The 19,335-nt window shown below is 54.1% G+C and overlaps 3 protein-coding genes across 4 annotated transcripts; all 3 read left to right on the forward strand.

The window, feature by feature from the left end:
• The first annotated feature begins 66 nt into the window (after nucleotides 1-66).
• SPATA24 (spermatogenesis associated 24) lies at nucleotides 67-8,352 on the forward strand. Of its 2 annotated transcripts, XM_049786033.1 has the most exons (6): nucleotides 67-208; nucleotides 2,250-2,315; nucleotides 2,674-2,804; nucleotides 2,895-2,965; nucleotides 7,762-7,864; nucleotides 7,966-8,095. In XM_049786033.1, the coding sequence occupies exons 1-6, from the start codon at nucleotides 92-94 to the stop codon at nucleotides 8,093-8,095; spliced, it is 618 nt and encodes a 205-aa protein (XP_049641990.1). In that variant the 5' UTR covers nucleotides 67-91. The 2 variants fall into 2 exon arrangements, with proteins under 2 accessions (XP_049641990.1, XP_049641989.1); XM_049786032.1 differs by lacking the exon at nucleotides 7,762-7,864 and having other exon boundaries at nucleotides 7,966-8,352.
• Nucleotides 8,353-10,386: 2,034 nt separating this feature from the next.
• PROB1 (proline rich basic protein 1) lies at nucleotides 10,387-13,278 on the forward strand. Its single transcript, XM_049787357.1, has one exon. The coding sequence runs from the start codon at nucleotides 10,387-10,389 to the stop codon at nucleotides 13,276-13,278; it is 2,892 nt and encodes a 963-aa protein (XP_049643314.1).
• Nucleotides 13,279-15,661: 2,383 nt separating this feature from the next.
• MZB1 (marginal zone B and B1 cell specific protein) lies at nucleotides 15,662-19,135 on the forward strand. The gene is made up of 4 exons (XM_049786048.1): nucleotides 15,662-16,036; nucleotides 18,256-18,380; nucleotides 18,735-18,845; nucleotides 18,945-19,135. Exons 1-4 carry the CDS (start codon nucleotides 15,773-15,775, stop codon nucleotides 19,099-19,101), a joined length of 657 nt encoding a protein of 218 aa, XP_049642005.1. The 5' UTR covers nucleotides 15,662-15,772; the 3' UTR covers nucleotides 19,102-19,135.
• The last annotated feature ends 200 nt before the right edge of the window (nucleotides 19,136-19,335 follow it).

Below are 19,335 nucleotides of genomic sequence, written 5' to 3' on the forward strand. Positions count from 1 at the left end.
GGGGCGCTTTGTGGCGTCGACTTCTCATTGGTGGCGGCGGAGGCGCGGCTTCCGGCTGCTGCCATTTCCAACGAGCTGGCGGGGGCGAAAGATGGCGACGCCCCTGGGGTGGTCGCAGGGGGGGTCGGGGTCGGTCTGTCTCGCCTTCGACCAACTGCGGGACGTGATTGAGTCTCAGGAGGAACTGATCCACCAGCTGAGGAACGTGGTACGGAAACCGGGGAGGGAGATGGGGCAGCGTGGAGGCCCTTCTGTTAGCCTGCATGGTGGGGGTGGAGCCAGGCCTTCCTCGGGCGGCTCTGGGCCAATCGCGTCGCGGAGGAGGCGGGGCCTGGACGAGTGCGGCCCGGGCCTGGGTCTTGGCGGATCCTCGACTGCACGCATTTACCTGCAAGCCTTGTTCCGTGCTCGCGCTGCTGGGGCCTGCTGGATGTGTCCCCATCTGATGGGGGATGGATGACCCGGCATTTGCCTTGGTTCTCGTGCAAGTTTTCCACGAGGAGCCCCCCAGGGTCCCAAGCAAGAAAAAGCAACAACACATAATTCAGTGCTTCTCAAATACTGGGGGCGCTGTTTATGTCTCTGAACGTCTCTGGAGCTGAGAGCCGCTGTGTCCTGCTTCCAACCCCGCTTCGAAAAGCCATGCATTGCAAAACGTGCTCATTGTAGCCATTCATCCGGACATCACCTCTGACTAAAAATCAGTGCAAATTATTTTAGATATTTTTGTTTTGCAGGTTAAAGATTGTTTTTGTTGTTTGGGTCACACCCGGCAGTGCTCAGGGGTTACTCCTGGCAGGCTTGGGGGACCATATGGGATGCCGGGATTTGAATCACCGTCCTTCTGCACGCAAGGCAAACACCTAACCTCCATGCTATCTCTCCGGCCCCCTTAAAGATTTTTTTAATAAAGAGACTATTTACAGTCGCGGGGGGGGGGTTACGCAAAAAATGTTTTCTTCTTCCTAGGGGGGCATGACAGATAATAATTGAGAAGCACTGCATTATAAGAAGGCGTTTCACTCCTTACAGTTAGTTCCTTTGCTTTTTTTGCCCCTCTCAGTCACGCCCCAATTGGAGCCACAAATTAACTTGATAAACCTGATCAAATGCTAGCCTGAAAATGACGGAGTTCCTCATTGTTCTGTTCTGTGTTCTTCTGTCATGCTAAGGCGGCGAGAGAAGGTTTTTTTTCCATCCCCAAACTGACTGCTCTTAATTCTCACTGACGGTTGTAGACAGCTTTGGGCAACTGAATCCCCTGCAGTCTCCTGGGTGCGCAGCAGTTCCTCTTAGTAACTGCCTTTGTCTTGAGTATTTTCAGGAAACTCTTCTCTTTCGCCTCCTTCTTCCAGCTCACCCAACTTAACTGTGCGTTCTCAGGTCTGACATCTTGTTGGCAAGCAGTTCTGAAGCACACCACTGTCCCAGTGCTCCTGGCTCTGGCCCACTCTCACTTCCATATACTGCTTGCTCCTTGCCAGGCTGACCTGGCAAGTGAATTTATTCTTTTCTTAAAATTCAGCAGTGTTGGTGCTGGAGCGAGAGCGCAGTGGTAAGGCGTTTGCATTGCATGCAGCTGATCCTGGACGGACCTTGGTTCGATCCCCGGAGTCCCATATGGTCCCCCAAGTCAGGATTTTCTTTTTTTTTTTTTTTTTTTTTTGAGGCCCTCTCCCCCCCCTACTCTCCCCCACCCCAGGATTGATTTCTGAGCGCATAGCTGGGAGTAACTCCTGAGCGTCACCAGGTGTGGCCCAAACCCCCCCTCCCCCCAAAAAAAGAAATTCAGCAGTGTTGGGGCCAGAGCAATATCACAGCAATAGGGCATTTGCTTTGCATGACCTGGGACTTACCAGGGTTCGATCCCCATATGGTCCCCTGAGCCTGCCAGGAGTAACTCCTGAGCACTGCCAGGTTGTGGCCCCAAAACAAACAAAAAATTCTGCACTGTTTATTATGCATCTTTGATATACTGGATTTGATATGCTTTATAAATTTTATTTATTATAGTTTAACATATTTATAATAGTTTAAACATTTGCTGACAAAGCAAACATTCTACCTACTATACTATCACTTTAGTCCCAAGTGTAAATATTTAAACCTCAGTGAATGTTGAGAGACAAAAACCCCCTTTTCAGAAGCCTAATCTTAGTCTAGATGCCCTAGGCACCATCCACTGCCCATTCTGTTTTTTGTGGCATCCAGTTCCACCCAGGCCCACCCTGAGTCAATGTCTGTTGCAGATGGTTCTCCAGGATGAAAATTTTGTCAGTAAAGAAGAGTTTCAGGCAGTAGAGAAGAAGCTGGTGGTAAGAGATGGTCTCTGCGGGCTCCTATTATTTCCCCATTTCCCAAGATTCTAGAGGCTAGCAGAACCATTGGGTGCTGACCCCTGAGCCCTTCCAGTCCCACAGTGCCTGGGGGCTGGAGAGGTAGTACCAGTACCGCAAGCTGATCAGGGTTCATTCCTGATATCTCATACTGTCCCCCAAGCTCTGCCAGGAGTGATTCCTGAATGCAGAGCCAGGAATGATCCATCTCTGGGTTTAGCACAAAAACAGAAACAACGAATCTTCCTGTGGCTTCCCTGTGGCCCTCTGAGAAAGGGGCTGGTTATGGGACCCAGAGATTCGGGCTGGAGATAATGGGTCACTGCTGCCCCTGCAGGAAGAGAAAACTGCTCATGCCAAGACCAAAGTTCTCCTGGCCAAGGAAGAGGAGAAACTGCAGTTTGCCCTGGGAGAGGTAGAGGTGCTATCTAAACAGCTGGAAAAAGAGAAGCTGGCCTTTGAAAAGGCGTGAGTGGGCCTTGGTAGCGGGTAGAGAGGGGGACTGGAGGGTCCCATCTGCTGTCAGCCTTCCCATCCTTTCTTATCTTCTCCACCCAGGCTTTCAAATGTTAAAAGCAAAGCCCTGCAGGAGTCTAGCAAGAAGGACCAGCTCATCACCAAATGCAATGGTAGGCGGGAGATGCGCACACCCTCCCACGCTTACATACCCGGGCTCTTCCCTAACTGCCCAGTGCCTGTGCCCCGGACAGGGTTTCACCCCAACTTCTGTTCCCGCCTGAGGATACAGGCAGGCCCCTGTGGGTCTCACCTTCGCAAAAGCCTTCAGGGACCAGGCAGGTCACGGAAATGAGGGAAGCAGCTGGTGTGCAATATTCTTCATGGCCATAAAGAAATGGGCTCGCTCCCTTTTTCGTGAAACATACAACCTTCTTAGTCCAACATTTATTTTCCAACTTTTGATGGGCATTAGAAACTGTGAAAATAAAAAGGGGGGGCTGGCGCGGTGGTGCTAGAGGTAAGGTGCCTGTGCTAGCCTAGGACAGACCTCGATTCAATCCCCCAGCATCCCATATGGTCCCCCAAGCCAGGAGCGACTTCTGAGTGCCTACCCAGGAGTAACCCCTGAGCATCACTGGGTTGGCCCAAAAACCTAAAAAAAAAAAAAATTGTGGCATGAGGGCCGGAGAGATAGCATGGAGGTAATGCATTTGCCTTGCATGCAGAAAGATGGTGGTTCGAATCCCGGCATCCCATATGGTCCCCCGAGCCTGCCAGGAGCAATTTCTGAGCATAGAGCCAGAAGTAGCCCTGAGCACTGCCGGGTGTGACCCCCCCCCCAAAAAAAAAAAAAGAAATTATGACATGAACAAAGAGCAAGTATAGTCCTATGTGGGTGTGGACCTGAGGCTCAGCATGGGTACAGTAGGAAAGAGTGGGTGGGTATGGGGGTGTGTGAAGCCGTCCTCCTCTGGGGATCAGAGCCTCTGCTGTGGGAATTGAGACCCATTATTACCAGATCTTTGAAAAGAAACTGGATGGACCTATTTCTGTGAGATAGTACAATTGGTAAGGCGCTTGGCCCCTGAGCACCACCAGGAGTGATCCTTGAGCACAGAGCCAGGAATAAGCCCTGAGATGCTGGATATGGAAAGAGAAAGAGAAACTGAAAGCAGTTTTTATTAACTTATTTATTAATTTTTTTATTAATTTTATTAACGGGGCTGTTTGAGACCACAGCCAACAGTGTTCAAGGGACTCCGCAGACCTGGGATAGAATAGGTTAGCCCTATGCAAGGCAAGTGCTTTAGACCAGAGGACTATCTCTAGCTCCAGAAAAATCAGGATTGGGTTGGGTTTGATTGGTGGCCATACCCAATGGCTTCCTCCTGACTCCAAGTATCACATATGGTGTTTTTAGGGGACTATACCATGCTGAAATTTTAACTAGGATAAGCCACATGCTGGTCCTTTAACTCCTATGCTATCTCTTAACTATCTGTTTTCTTTATTAATTTGTTGTATTTATTGGTTATTGAATCACACCTTCATGGAGTTCAGGGCTTACTCTTGGCTCTGTGCTGAGAGATCACTCATGACACAGGGTTCAGAGGAACATTGATGGTGCCAGGGATTGAACTAAGGTCTGCAGTTTGCATGGCAAGTGTCTTACTACTGTACTATCTCTCTAGCCCATGTTAATGCTAGCTTTTCTGACTTTTAGTTTTAAAAACTAATCTAGAAGTTTCCAAAGAAATATATGGGCCAGCTGAAATAGTTCTGGGAGCTACTAGTTTTCATTTCTTCTTTGCATATGCCTATGACCACTTGTTGGCTCATTCGGTGCCACTGTGAGTTATGGGAGTTATGGGGGGACTCAGTGTCCCCAGACCTCTACAGCACTTTCATTTTCCCAGGTGCAAAACTCCCTTTACCTACTATAAAGATATATATGGGGCTAGAAGATTGGCTGATCCGAGTGCAGTGGTGTTTACAATTAATTGATCACAGCCAGTTACAGATTTCTTTGTTCCTTTTCCACTCCCACTGCTTCACTTGACTAGCCTTAAAAAAAAAAAAAGAAGATAGCTCAGTGATGAGAGGTGCTTGCAAAGCTTATAGGGTTCAAGTTCAAACCCTGGCACCACATGGACCCCTGAGCACTGCCAATATGACCCTAGAGGCCCCCAAGCACTAAAAGGTCCTAAACAGGGCCGGAGAGATAGCACAGCGGCGTTTGCCTTGCAAGCAGTTGATCCAGGTCCCCCGTGCCTGCCAGGAGCTATTTCTGAGCAGATAGCCAGGAGTAAACCCTGAGCACCGCCGGGTGTGGCCCAAAAAACAAAACAAAACAAAATTTGGTCCTAAACAGCTCTGCATCCTCAGGGTTCTGCATTCTTGAATCCTCTGGGGTTTTTTTGTTTGTTTGTTTGTTTTTGTTTTGTTTTTATTTGGTGCCGAGATCCGGGAATGAACCAGGGAATCCTCTTCTTACTGACAGTGTTTCCCCAAGAGTGGCCCCTGAGTCCGCCAAGCACTGCTTGGAAGGTCCCCTAGTAACTATAGATGTGAATGGCACATATAGCAGCTGCTTCAGGCACTACAGCAATTTTGAGTATCCAAGCCAAAAATAGATCCAGGGCCCCTATTCTGGAGACTCAGGTGCTCCCTCCCCACTAGTCCAACTTCTCTCCCTCTGCTGAGTTACCCACCTTATAAGGTGCCAGAAGGCTGCCATTTTGATTTGGCCAGATGAGTTGACAAACATTATAGTTGATTGTCTGACCACCCAGTAAGCAATATTGCCTCCATACCCAAGGCCATGGGTTCCCTAGTCCTTACACTCTACCTGGGCATCCCGAATTTCCCTCAGGGCAACTCAGGGCTTTCTCTGGCAACTCTGGTGCCATAGACATTCTTTTTCCCAGAAATACCTGCTGCTTGGACTGTTGTGGATGGTTGTGTAAATCCTGGGGACAGTCTAGCTGCCTTGTGGTAGTCCTGAATCCTGCAGTAGGAACAGGCCCTCATCTGAGGCTCTGGTGATCTGAGCTTCCCCCTGATGTGTGTCTTCCCCTGCCTCTCACCTCCTTTTGTAGATTTGGTTCTTTAAACTTATCTCAAACCGTGTTCCTTTTCCTTTTTCGTGGGCTGTGCTCCTACTGCCTTACCTATGTGAATCTTATTGAAACTTCATCTTGTTCCATTCCCTGATTAGTTTCTGTGTTTGTTTTTGTTTTGGGGCCATACCTAGTGACGCTCAGGGATTACTCTTGACTCTGCATTCAGGAACCACTCCTGTAGGGAGAGCGTGAGGAGCCATATAGGAGGCTGGGAGTAGAACTTGGGTCAGCTGTCAAGGCAAGTGCCCTACCTGCTGTATTACCGATTGGCCCTCCCTGATCAGTCTTAACCCAACTTTCCCCTCAGGGGCTGCCTCCTTTAGCACAGTTTCTCCCCCGAAGTCTCCCCTGGCTGAACGCCAGCTGGCCTTTGGTCAGTCTGTTTGTGCAGAGATGACTGAGCAAGGTGATGTTTCTAAAAGCTTTATCCAGAGGCTGGAGAGAAAGTACAGTGAATAGGGTGCTTGCCTTGCACATGGTTAGCCCAAGTTCGATTCCCACTACCTCAAATGATTTCATTGACCCCACTAAGAGTGAAATCTGAGTGCAGAGTCAGGAGTAAGTCCTGAACACCACCGGGTGTTGCCCAAAAGCCAAAAAATAAATAATAAATCTTTTATCTCCCAGGAGACACCCTGCTCACTAATCCCAGATACTATTTTAGACTTGGGGGTTAAATGAAATAATTAAAAAAAAAAAAAGTCCTGGGGTCTAAAGTGATAGCACAGCAGGTAGAGCATTTGCCTTGCACACAACTGGTTCAGGTTCAATCCCTGGAATCCCATATGGTCCCCCAAGCCTGCTAGGAGTGATTTCTGAGTGCAGAGCCAAAAGTAACCTCTGAGAGCTGCAGTGGGTGCCCTCATTCCCCAAAAAAAATAAGAAGGAAGAAGAAGAAAATAACTGGGGAGAGATAGCACAGCAGGTCAGACACTTACCTTGCATGCAGCCACGCCAGGCTCAGTCCAAGCAACCATATCATCCCAAGTCCTCCAGAGTGATCCTTGAGTGCAGAACCAGAGTAAACCCTGAGCACTGTTGAGTGCAGCCCCAAAACAAAAGAAAGCGAGGATCCTTCTCCTTTTAGGATTTATAACCTAATAGAGGCAAATACAAATGAAAAACGTAAGTGCCAAGAAGGGGCCGGAGTGATAGCACAATGGTAGAACCTGGGCTCAATCCCTGGCATCCCATATGGTATCCTGAGCTAGGAGCGATTTCTGAGCACAGAGCCAGAAGCAACCCCTGAGTGCCGCTGGGTATGGCCTAAAAACAAAACAAAACAAAAATTTCAAGAAGCAAAATAAAGCCAGGAAAGAGGATGGGAAGACTTGGAGAGGGTTGTACTGTTAAACTAGAAGTGGTTTGGGGGATGGAGAGAACAATGAGTAGGGCTTTGCCTCTCAGGTGGTCAACCCGGATTCAATTCTTGGCATCCTATTTGGTCCGCTGTCCACCGTCAGTAGTAATAATTCCTTAGTTCAGAGCCAGGAGTAATCCTTGAGCATCACTGGGTATGCCCCCCTTCAAAAAAGGAGCAAAAGAATAAATGGTCTTGCCAGGGAAAGAAGGTATCTGTAAAGAGCTTTACCTTCCCCTCCACATTGCCCTCTCCATGGGCCCTCCATTCCCTGCTTGCAGGTCAACCTGGTTCTCATTATATGTACATCATCAGACATTGTATTCTATGAAGACTCCACAGTAAACTCATTCATACCACTGTTTTAGCAACCACTGTACCAGCCCCAGAGGGAGGAAGCGAGTACCAAGCCCTGGGAGGGCACCGTTATCTCAGGAAGGGCCAGCGGCTGGGAACCACCCTCCCCTGCCTCTCTCCCCCACAGAGATTGAGTCTCATATAATAAAGCAAGAAGATATACTTAATGGCAAAGAGAATGAGATTAAGGAGTTGCAGCAAGTTATCAACCAACAGAAACAGATCTTCAGGTGAGGGGTATGGGCCAGGCTGGGGGTTGTTAATGGATGTGGAGAACCAGAATGCTGGTCCCTGCCCTGGGCCAGCCCATGCACAGCCGGCTCCATTGCAGGAATCATATATCTGACTGCCAGATCCAGAAGCAGCAGGAGAACTACATGGCCCAGGTGCTGGACCAGAAGCATAAGAAAGCTCCCGGGACCCATCAGGCCCACAGGCGTCAGCGTCGCAGGGAAAAATAAAATGTGGTCGCTTTGTTTTGGCTATAATACTGACCTCTGCCTTCTCTGCTGTGGGGCTTCCTATTCCTACCAATCTTGTCCCAATTCCCCAACACGTACAATGCCCCCTCCCCTCAGGCCTTACCAAGAGGAGCGGGAGGGCAGCAGGCACGACGTCCTGCCTGTCTCCTGGGCCTCAGTGACCTGAAGCGTTGGGGCAAGCCTTGGACAACACCTGTCAGGACATGCCTGACCCAAGGATGCTGCCCGGATCTCAATCTGTCATATCCCCTCTCTCAGGTAATAGCTTGGGGTACAGACTTGTAGGCTAGGGCAAGTGTCAAGTCTTTTGATCTAATAAGTGCTATTCTTGCTCTAGGCATTTAATCCCTCCCTATATAAACAATTCCTGGTTACTCGGTAACACCCCACCCACTTCCAGTGCCCTGGTAAATTTAACTCTCGGAGCTTGGCTACAGATCAGGAAGGGCTTTGAATGTGTCTGTGTGTGCAAAAGTATGTGTGTCCATGTGTGCAAGAAGCCCTGTGCAAAGACATCGGGGGCATTACAGGATGACAATAAATGTGGGGAATTGAGAACTGGAGAGAACAGCAAGCAGGGTGCTTGCCTTGCATATAGCTGACCTGGGTTTATTTCCCAGTTTATTTCCTGAGCTTTTCCAGAAGTGATCTCTGAATGTAGAGCCAGGAATAAGCCCTGAGTACCACTTATACTAGCAACCCGGGTGGTAAAGGAAGGGGATGTGGGATGCATGCTGGGAACAGGGGTGGAGGGAGGACAACATTGGTGGTGGGAGTGCCCCTGATTCAATATCACTATGTACCTAAAAATTACTGTGAAAGATTTGTAATCCACTTTGGTCAAAATAAAAATTAAAAAAAAAAAGTGGGGCCAGAGAGATATGGAGAGATATGGAGGTAAAGTGTTTGCCTTTCATGCAGGAGGTCATCGGTTCGAATCCCAGTTCGAGTCCCATATGGTCGTCCCTGTGCCTGCCAGGAGCAATTACTGAGCCTGGAGCCAGGAGTAACCCCTGAGCACTGCCGGGTGTGACCAAAACAAAACAAAACAAAACAAAAAAAAAAAAGGAATAAACCCTGAGCACCACCGGGTGCGACCCCAAAACAACAAATTTGAGAAATTGATTTCCATCGGATATAAGAATATTGATATATGAGAACCACATCTTCACCTCTTCCAAACAAAAGCTGCTTAATCTTCACAATGGGAAGGTGACCAAGCGGTGTATTTTGAAGGTGAGAAAATAGTCTTGAAAGGTGCTCTGACTTGGGCCAAAGTGAAAGTATAGGGAGACCTGAGTTTGACCCTCAGCACCAATAAAGTGCTTTGAGACCAGCCAAGAGTGAAACATGAGTAAACCAGTTAGGAGTTTATCCTGAGCACCACCTGTTGTGGCCCCAAAACAAAAGAGAGTCTAAAAGTTCTGGTGCTCTGGCTCAGTGTGCCAGTGCGGTGCCTACAATTATGGTGGGATGGTACCTGCCACAGTTCTGAGTTAGGACCTTGAAGCAAGGAGTTAAGCAAACATGCAGTGTCCATTGTCACTCAGGTGATGTCTAGGTCTCACCCGCTGGCACCAAGGCTCGGTGGTGGAAGAGGTGAGGGCCTGAGCTGGGGTGGACTGCCTCTGCAGAATCTTAAGACACAGGCCAACATCCAGCCCAGGGTTGCCAGGTAAGCACCTCAGCATCAGACTTATTCTCAGAACCACCAAAAGTGTAAAATCGGGAGGCCCTTCCACTAGGACCCCACAAAAGGCAGTGGTTTACCCAAGGGTAGCAGGACCTTCCTGAAATCCCAGGAAGGGAGAGCTTACCTGTGACAGGCAGAGCCCTTCAGGCCTTACTCTACGGTTTGGATGCAAGAGTTCCAGCCAAGCCTGCCCTTCTGGTGAGGGCCACGGAAGAAGGGTTGGAGGTAGCAGAGGGAAGACAACAGGTCGCTGGGGTCTGCAGGGAAGAGCAGACTTCCTGGTCTAAAGGCCTTATACCCTGTCCCACACTGCACACCCGTGTCTAGCAAGCAGACCCCTACCCAGCCAGCCTCAGTTTCTCAACTGGTTCCAAGTTAGAACTTGGCCTTGGCCTCCAGGTCCGAGAAGCGGGTAGGGTCGGGCCCGACCCCGGGTCCCCCCGCAGCACCACCGTCTCCGAAGGGGACGCGTCCGCTTTAAGGCGCGGTGACCCCACGGCCGCGGGCGGGGCGGGGACGCGCGGGCGTCCGTCCGGAGGCGAGTGCGAGGGCGCTAGTGCGCGGCGCCGGCCCCACCATGCTGACCGCGCTCGGCCAGCCCGCCCTGCCCGGGCTCCCGGGGCGGCTGTCCGCGACACCCGCGCGGCGCCAGGACTCCTCGGGTTCCTCCGGCTCCTACCACACGGCTCCAGGTTCCCCAGAGACCCCGGGCGTGGGGGCGGACGCGGAGGGCCGGGCAGGGTGGCCCCGGGTGGCCCCTGCGCCGGGGGCGGGCGCGCAGCCTCGCCTGTCCGTCAGCGCCCAGAATAGCCGCCAGCAGCCCGCGCCCGGCTCGGGTTTCCCGCAGGGCCCGGGCTCGGACCCGCGGCCGGCCGCACCCCAGCTGCGCACACTGCCGTCGGGGGAGATGGAGGTCATCTTCAACGCCGGGCCCCTCTTCCGCCGCGCCGACGCCGCGGAGAGCGAGGCGCCCTTGCCCACCGCGCCGGCCTTCTGCAGCGTCTCCCCGCCCCGGACCGGCTCTCCCGACCCCGCCGCGCCGCAGCCCCCGGGCCCCGACGGCGGCTCCCGCTGGGCCACTTACCTGGAGCTGCGGCCCGCCGCGCCGAGCCCGGCCACGCCGACGCAGTTCGAGTGCGTGGAGGTGGCGCTGGAGGAGCGGGCCGCCCCCGCGAGAGCCCGGACGGTGCCCAAGCGGCAGATCGAGCTGCGTCCTCGGGCCCGGAGCCCGCCGCGGGAGGCCAGCGAGCCCAACCCGCGCCTGCTGCTGCGCACCGGCTCCCTGGACGAGTCTCTGGGCCGCCTGCAGGCCGCCGCCAACCTCGTGCAGACGGCGCTGGCCAGAAAACTGGGCCCCGCGCCCCTGGCCCCGTGCGCCGCTGCCTGCCAGCCCGCGAGGCGGCCGGAGCCCGACAGCCAGGAAGCGGCGCGCGGCGGCCCCCGAGTGGCCCCGGAGCACGCCAGGCCTCGGCTGCCCCGGGCGCTTGACAGCTCAGCCCCGGTCAGGGCCCCCAGACCGTGGCCCAGCCTCCGGGAGCGGGCCATTCGGAGAGACAAGCCCGCGCCTGGCACCGAGCCGCTGGGGCCAGTGAGTTCCAGCATCTTCCTGCAGTCGGGAGAGAAGACCCACGCGGCACAAGGCCAGCAGCTGCTGAAGGCGCGGCTCCCCCGGGAGAGCCGAGATCGGACCTTCCCGAGCTCACAGAGTCCGCCTTTGGAGACGCGGGAGCCCTGGGAGGTGCCCAGGAAAGCCGTGAGCCCGCTGCGCCAGGCTCCGAACGGCACGGCGCGCGGCCCCCAACACTTGCCACCGTGGAACCGAGCCGCGCGCAGGGTGAGTGACCCGCCGCTCCCCGAGCCCGAAGCAGAAGCCTCCGCCGTGGAAGACACGGCCAGCAGCAGGAGCCCGTCCCCTCCTGCTTTCTCCCCGTGGCCGCAAGATGTCACCGGGGCCCACAGCCCGTCCCTCGAATCCCCTTCCCCGTGGGAGGCCGCGCATCCTCTAGCAGGAGCGCACACACAGGCGGGGAGCAGAAGCCCTTCCCCGTCCCCGCCAGCCTTGTCCTCCTGGGAGGCTGCGCAGCATCCTGCAGAGACGTGGCAGTCGGGAGACCCTGATGCGCAGAGCCCCCCTGCAGTGTCTCGGCGGGAAGCCCTGAACGGCTCCGCCCGCGTGGAGGTGGCGCTGACCAAACCCGGGGCCGTCGAGTCCACGACGCTTCCGAGCCCGTCCTCGCGGGAAATGCGCACTCTTGGCACCCAGAGATTGCCGGAGAGAGCTGTGCCCGAGCTGCCCCTCGAGCGCCTGGCGGATACCCTGGAAGGCAACGAGCGCTCCAAAGACTGGGGTCCTGAAGAAGCGGCCCCGGGGCGCAAGCGCGTGGCCATCCCGCGACCCCGTGACGTGCGCCAGATGCTGAAGACCACCTACGCGCCCAGCTTCTCCGTGGGGCCCCAGGGCTCCGGGCACCCGGCGCCTCCAGCGGACCCCGTTGTCACCGAGGAGAACGGCGCCTCCAAAACCCCGGAGCTCCCGGCCTCGGGGATGCCCGCCCCGGCCCACTACACTTCTGTGTTCCTCAAGGATTTTCTGCCCGTCGTGTCGCACCCGTACGAGCCTCCGGAACCGACGCACGACCCGGTCCCCAGGGACACCATGCAGCCCAACGGCGGCGTCCCGCGGCGCAGAGCGGAGAACAGCACGGCCAAGCCTTTCGCGCGCACCGAGATCCGCCTGCCCGGTGCCTTGGCGCTGGGCCGCCCGCCGGACGGCGTCGAGAACCGCGCTGCAGAGCACCGGCGCCCGGTCCCTGACGGCGAGGGTGGTCGCTCCTCGCCCCAGCGGCCGCCCCGTCCCGGCTCCCCGCAGGGGAGAGCCGCCCGTCCTGAAGCCAGTCCCACAGCCCCAGAGCCGCTCTCAAGGGAGCCCCGAGCGGGCCACGGAGCAGCATCGACCCCGCCGCAGCCGCAGCCCCGCGCGGCCTCGGCGCCTCCCGCTGACGGTGCCCGCGAAGGCCGGTCGTTGGGGCCTGCCAGGCCGCCGGGGGCCACGGCGCCCGGGAAGGTCCTGGTGGACCCGGAGAGCGGCCGTTACTACTTCGTGGAGGCGCCGCGGCAGCCTCGGCTGCGGCTGCTCTTCGACCCTGAGAGCGGGCAGTACGTGGAGGTGCTGCTGCCGCCCTCGCCCCCGGGGCCCTCGCGCCGCGTCTACACCCCGCTGGCGCTGGGCCCCGGCCTCCTCCCGCCCGCCTACGGGCCCCTGGCCGGCCTCCCTCTGCCGCCCGGCCCGGCCTCACCGGCCTTCAGTGGCCACCAGCTCCCCTGGGCCTCGGAGGGTGGGCCCCTGGACGGGATGTACTACCTGCCAGTCAGCGGGACCCCCAGCCCCGCGCCTCCTTTGTTCCTCTGCGCACCGCCTCCCAGCTCCGGGCCCGCGCCGCTGAGCAAAGCTTCGGTGTTCCCCGTGTGACGCTAGGGCCTGAACCACAGGTCCAGGACCTGTTGTTGATGGCCTTGGAGACGCTGGCCCCCAGCTCCTGCCTTCCTCTTTTTCTCCACCATCACCTCTGCTCCCCTGACTCTCTCTCTCTCCCAGAATGTCTGACACTACTACAGGCTGTTGGGGCTGGAGCTCAGGAAAAGGTGGCCTGCTTCCTTCCCAACAAAACTGGAGCCCCCCTTCCCAAGTATCCCCAGGGTGTATGTAAGTGTGTATGAGAGAAAGAGAGAGGCAGAGAGGGAGAAAGAAACAGAGACAGAGAGAGGAGAGAGAGAAATAGAGACAGAGAGAGAAACAGAGATAGAGAGACACTTGTCCCCAGTGACCACTCGAGGATGTATTGGGTGGAGCAACAAGAAATGGCGTCTGGTTCAGGGTGGATTGCCACTAAGCTAGTAAGCCATAGGCTTCTCCCTGAGGTGGAACACTGGACACTGATGAGCATTAGTGGGATGAAGGGCAAACCCAAGCTCTCCAGTCTATGCCTTGGAAGGTTCAAGGGCCAGTAGGCGGGCAGTCGTGACGGTGGGGCAGGGCAGAAAGGTGCAGGAGGTTGTAGGGGTTCACTGGAATTTTGAGCAGGGGCCGAATGTCTGGAGTTTCCAGACCTGCCCCTCTCTCCCCCCTCAACCCTTCCACTTACTTGGTTTCTGGGAGTCCTCAGAGCTGAGCTGGCTTCATGGGGGCTGTGAAGTGAGTCATTGAGGAGGATTTATAAGCAAGGAGGATGGCGAGTGGATGTCCCAAAGGGGCCTTTAGACCCCTCAGTGGAGCATGGAGGGTGAGTCAGAGTGGCAGTAAAAGGGGCAGAGAGGAAGACATGGGATCTGCAGCTGGTTCCGTTTCTTAGTAACAGATGTGGCCACGAAGCCTGGGTCAGGGACAGCTCTGCAGACTGGTCACAGCAGAGAACGGGACACAACCCTGAATCCCAACTGCTTGGAATTTTGGGGTCACTGAGGAGAGCAGAAGGAGATAGAGCAGGGTGTGTGTGCATGAATTGGGGTTGCTCTGTGTGAAAGTCCCATGTGGTGTGAGCTTGAAGTGCCTGCGTCTCTCACTGGGGTGTGATAGCAAGACTGGGCACTGCAAGAAGTGCTGTTAGGGTCAGAATTTAAGTTCCAGGTCTCTCAAGAGTCTGGGTCCCTTGGAGCCCCACCCCCTGCTTGAGCCCTAAGTCAAAATGATCTGGCCCCTCTCGGGGGCAGAAATGCTGGTTTTGAACATGGAGAGGGGCCGTGGCAGCCCCTCAACCTGCTGTGCAATAAACCACTGATTGTTGAGCTCCAGAGGCTGACAGCCTGTGTCAGATGTCTGATTTCCCCATCTATTCTCAGGTATGGCTTGGTGGAGGAGCCTTTCAGACGAAGAAGAAACCACACACTGTAGTATATCCACTTCAGCAAACACTTATCCTCCAGGAAGGGGCCCAGCCACACTGTAGACTACCTCTTCCCATAGTAGAGGGGCTGGTGGGCTGCGACTCCATCAGGCTTGGGTTCCAATCTCAGCTGATACAATTTGATTTGTCATTTTTGAATCTCATTATCCTCAGGGCTAGAAGAAAAAAGATTATCAGTTACTTCCTCCATCTCCACCAATAGTAGGGCACTGCCACAGGGCAAGCTTTGGCATGAGGGAATTGCAGCCCCCACAGGCCCTGCCCAACCCCAACCCTCTCCTTGGTCTTATTTTTTGTTTTTTTTTTTTTTTTTTTTTTTTTTTTTGGTTTTTGGGCCACACCCGGTAACGCTCAGGGGTTACTCCTGGCTATGCGCTCAGAAGTCGCTCCTGGCTTGGGGGACCATATGGGACGCCGGGGGATCGAACCGCGGTCCGTCTCCTAGGCTAGCGCAGGTAAGGCAGGCACCTTACCTCGAGCGCCACCGCCCGGCCCAGGTCTTATTTTTTGGATCACACTAGGCGATGCTCAAAGTTACTCCTAACTTCACCCAGAAAATACTCTTGGCTGATTTGGGAGCCGTATGGGGTGCTGGGGTCAGACATAGGTCAGCTGTGTGCAAGTCTTATCACTGTATGTTTGCTTCAGCCTACCTTGCTCTTTTTTTTTTTTTTTATTTACTATTATCATTATTTTGGGGGACCACATCCGGCATTGCTCAGGGCTTACCCCAGGCTTAGGGATTTCTCTTGGCAGTACTCAAGGGAGGATGCTGGTAATTGAACTGGGGTTAGCTGTATGCAAGGCATGTGCCTTAACCCCTGTTCTATCTCACTGGTCCTCTTGATCTTTGTGTTCCATCTGTGAATTGGAGCTGAGTTGGCCTGTCCCAGGTCCTTCTAGATGTGACTCAGAGGTAGAGCTCATGCTTTGCATATGGAAAACTGGGTTCCGTCCACCCCAGAACTGTTTAAAAAGAAAAAAAGCCCCACCAGAGGAGATGTACACGTGGCACCTCTGGTATCTGGGGGAAGAGTGAGATATTAGTTCCCCATTGGTTGCATGAGTTATTGGGGTGGTCCCTCCACTGCACAGACATATATGCACCCCCACCACAGTCCCCACTCTCTGAGCCAGCTCCTCTGGACCATGAAGCTGAGTCTGGCACTGCTCCTGCTGTTGCTGAGAGTAGGGGCCAGTTCAGGGGACTTTGGGGACAGGCTCCCCCTCACAGCCAGTTCCCCGCAGCTGGATGAGGAGGAGAAGTTCTCAGCTCACATGCCCCCTCACTTGCGCTGCGATGCCTGCAGGGCGGTGGCCTACCAGGTGAGTCTCAGCCCACCCTCACCTCACCTCACACCCCACCTCTGATTACCACAGGGCCTGGAGCTGGACCCGCTCAGATCCTGGCATCACTTCCTCACCCTACCCTCCCTCTGTATCCTAGTCTACGTAAAGAACAGTCCTAGAACATGTCCCTCACCCACCATTTGAGAGGCACCAACTTTGCCTCTCAGACCCTTAGGTTTGATGTGGCCCCACCCCTAAAACATGAGTGGGAAGAGTAGTGTGCCCTGTTCATGTGTGTGAGTGCCTCTGTGTGAGCACATGTATGTGAGCACGTGTGTACATGTATGAGCATCTGTTATATGAGTGCCTGTGTGTATGAATTATGTGTTTGTGAAGTTGTGTGTGTGAGCACCTGTGTGGACATATCTAAGTACCCTGAGTGTGAATGTATGTGCAGAGCCTTGAGCATACCTCCCTGGAGACTGGCCTCAGAGTTTTGTGTTGTTTTTTCCTTCCCTTGTTCATGTGGCCGAAAATAGCTTGTGAAGGCAGCTGTGTCTGCAGGAGGAGCCAGCCCTCCCATCCCCGCTGCCCCGCTCAGCTCCAGTCCCCTAGCCTGGGCCCAACCTTCACCTCAGTGACTCCCACTCTCCACAGCTGAATATTCCACCATGATAGACTTTCGGGTGCTGAGGACCTGTTCCCCAGATGCTTCCTGTTTTCAAGTTTCAACTTGATATAATTTGTCTTACAAGAGTGTGAATTTTTTGTTTGTTTTTGGGTTACATGGGTGGTGCTCAGGGGTTAGTTACTCTGGCTCTTCACTCAGGAATCACTCCTGGCTGCTTCAGGATCCCAAATGGGAAGCCAAAGATTGAACCAGGGTCAGCCCTAGGAAGGCAAACACCTTGCCCACTGTAATATCTCTCCAGTCCCATTAGTGAATGTTTTTTTTTTTGTTTGTTTGTTTAGTTGGTTTTTGGGTCACACCCGGCAGTGCTCAGGGGTTACTCCTGGCTGTCTGCTCAGAAATAGCTCCTGGCAGGCACGGGGCACCATATGGGACACCGGGATTCGAACCAACCACCTTAGGTCCTGGATCGGCTGCTTGCAAGGCAAACGCCGCTGTGCTATCTCTCCGGGCCCGGTTTTTTGTTTGGTTTTGGTTTTGGTTTTGGTTTTTGGGTCACACCCGGCAACACTCAGGGGTTACTACTATGCTCAGGGGTTACTATGCTCAGAAATTGCTCCTAGCAGGCTCAGGGGACCATATGGGATGCTGGGATTTGAACTACCAACCTTCTGCATGAAAAGCAAATGCCTTACCTCCATGCTATCTTTCCGGCCCCCCAATATCAGTAGGTCTGAAATATCACTAGGTCTGTTCCACCTCCAGTGCCAATATCCCTCCATCAGTATCCACCGGACCCTTTCAGCTCTCTTCACCTTTGACCTTACTGATCTCCTGGGTAATCTCATTCCATGGTCAGAGTCCAAAGGGTTTGCTTTGGACATCGTGTCTTCTTGCTTTATTTCTGTGTATCCTGGAGAAAAATAACATTGATATTTATTTTTCTCTTTCTGTCTTATTTTGTTAGCATGACCCCCTCCAGTTCTAGCCACAATGTAACAAAAAGTAAGATCTCGGCCGGAGAGATAGCACAGCGGCGTTTGCCTTGCAAGCAGCCGATCCAGGACCTAAGGTGGTTGGTTCGAATCCCAGTGTCCCATATGGTTCCCCGTGCCTGCCAGGAGCTATTTCTGAGCAGACTGCCAGGAGTAACCCCTGAGCAACGCCGGGTGTGGCCCAAAAACCAAAAAAAAAAAAAAAGTAAGATCTCAACTTACATTAGTCTGTTTCTTTGTGTATACACCCTGTAACTTCTCTTTGTCCTCCCCCTTGTTGATCATTTGAATAACTGTAAATACTTCCAGTTGTTTTATCTATCTATATCTATATCTATATCACTTTGGGGCCATACCTCACAGTGATCAGGACTTTATTGACTGTGCATAGGAATCATAACTGGCAGATCAGGGGATCATATGGGATGACAGAAATCGAAGCCAGGTCAACTGCATGCAAGGCCAGCACTTTACCTGCTGTACAGCTCCAGACAGAATGCTTCCAGTTTGAAGGGGTCCCTTGACACCTCATTCTTCCCACAAGATCCTCCAGCTCTTCTTGACCTCCCTCCCCAAAACCTTACCCCAAAATTTCCAAAACCTTGGCTTCAGGGACTTCTTTATTCCAGATGTGGCAACACCTGGCAAATGCGGAAGCCAAGCTGAAGACTCCGGATGCCAGGGGCCGCCTGGAGCTGCGTGAGTCAGAATACACAGACGTCCTGGACCAGAGCTGCTCACAGTCCTGGCAGGAGTGAGTTGCCAATGGGCCCTTCCTCCTCCTCCTCTGGGCAGGGTTGGTAAGGGTGGTTCCCATTCTGTTGCTACTCCCCAGACATACACCAGGGGGCTCTGCTGGGAGCTAGGGGGCTGAGGGGAGGTAAGAGGTGGCCAGAAACCGAGATCTCTGTGTACCTTGGGCAGAGGCACCACTTTTGGTGCTTGTGCTCAGCTACCCACAGGGAAGACAAGAGTGGGAGGCTGGACTCAGCAAACAACCTGGACACTCACATCATGTGGAGATGGGCCCCTCAACAGCTGGCTGGGCTCCACACATCCCCACTAATTCCCCCATCCCCACTAATTCCCCTATCTCTGCTGTTTCCAGCTATGGAGTTCGAGAAGTGAACCAGGTGAAACGACTCACAGGCCCAGGGCTTAACCAGGGCCCAGAGCAGAGAATCAGCGTGATAGTCAGCGGGGGGCTCTGGCCCATCAGGTGATAACTGGGAGTGGGGGTGGGTCTGGGCTCAGGAGGCCTGAATACCCCGTGTGGGCCACCTAAAGGCTGAGGGTCCTGTTCCCACCCACCCCCCAGACTATCCAGGACCTGCTTGCACTTCGTGGGCGAATTTGGAGAAGATCAGATCTATAACGCCTATCAACAGGGCCAAGGGACTCTGGAAACGCTGCTGTGTGGCGGACCAAAGGGGGTCTGCTCTAAGGGGCTGCAGGCAACAAGGGAGGATCTCTAGCTCCTGGAGACTGAAGGATCAGCCCAATCCACCTTTGCAGCCCCCAACCTGTCCCTCACGCCCTTCCCTTTGTGAACTCTTAATAAAAGTAAAATCCTTCAAGCCGTGACTCCTCTTTGCTGGGGGCCTGGATAGGCAGATGTGGCTCTCCAGCGGCCAGGGGCCAATACCTGTCACAGCACATAAAACTAGGGTATGAATGGGGTTGTGAACGGGGGTCAGGAGAGGAGAGTG

The sequence above is a fragment of the Suncus etruscus genome, chromosome 14 (assembly GCF_024139225.1).
Source record: "Suncus etruscus isolate mSunEtr1 chromosome 14, mSunEtr1.pri.cur, whole genome shotgun sequence".
NCBI lineage: Eukaryota > Metazoa > Chordata > Mammalia > Eulipotyphla > Soricidae > Suncus > Suncus etruscus.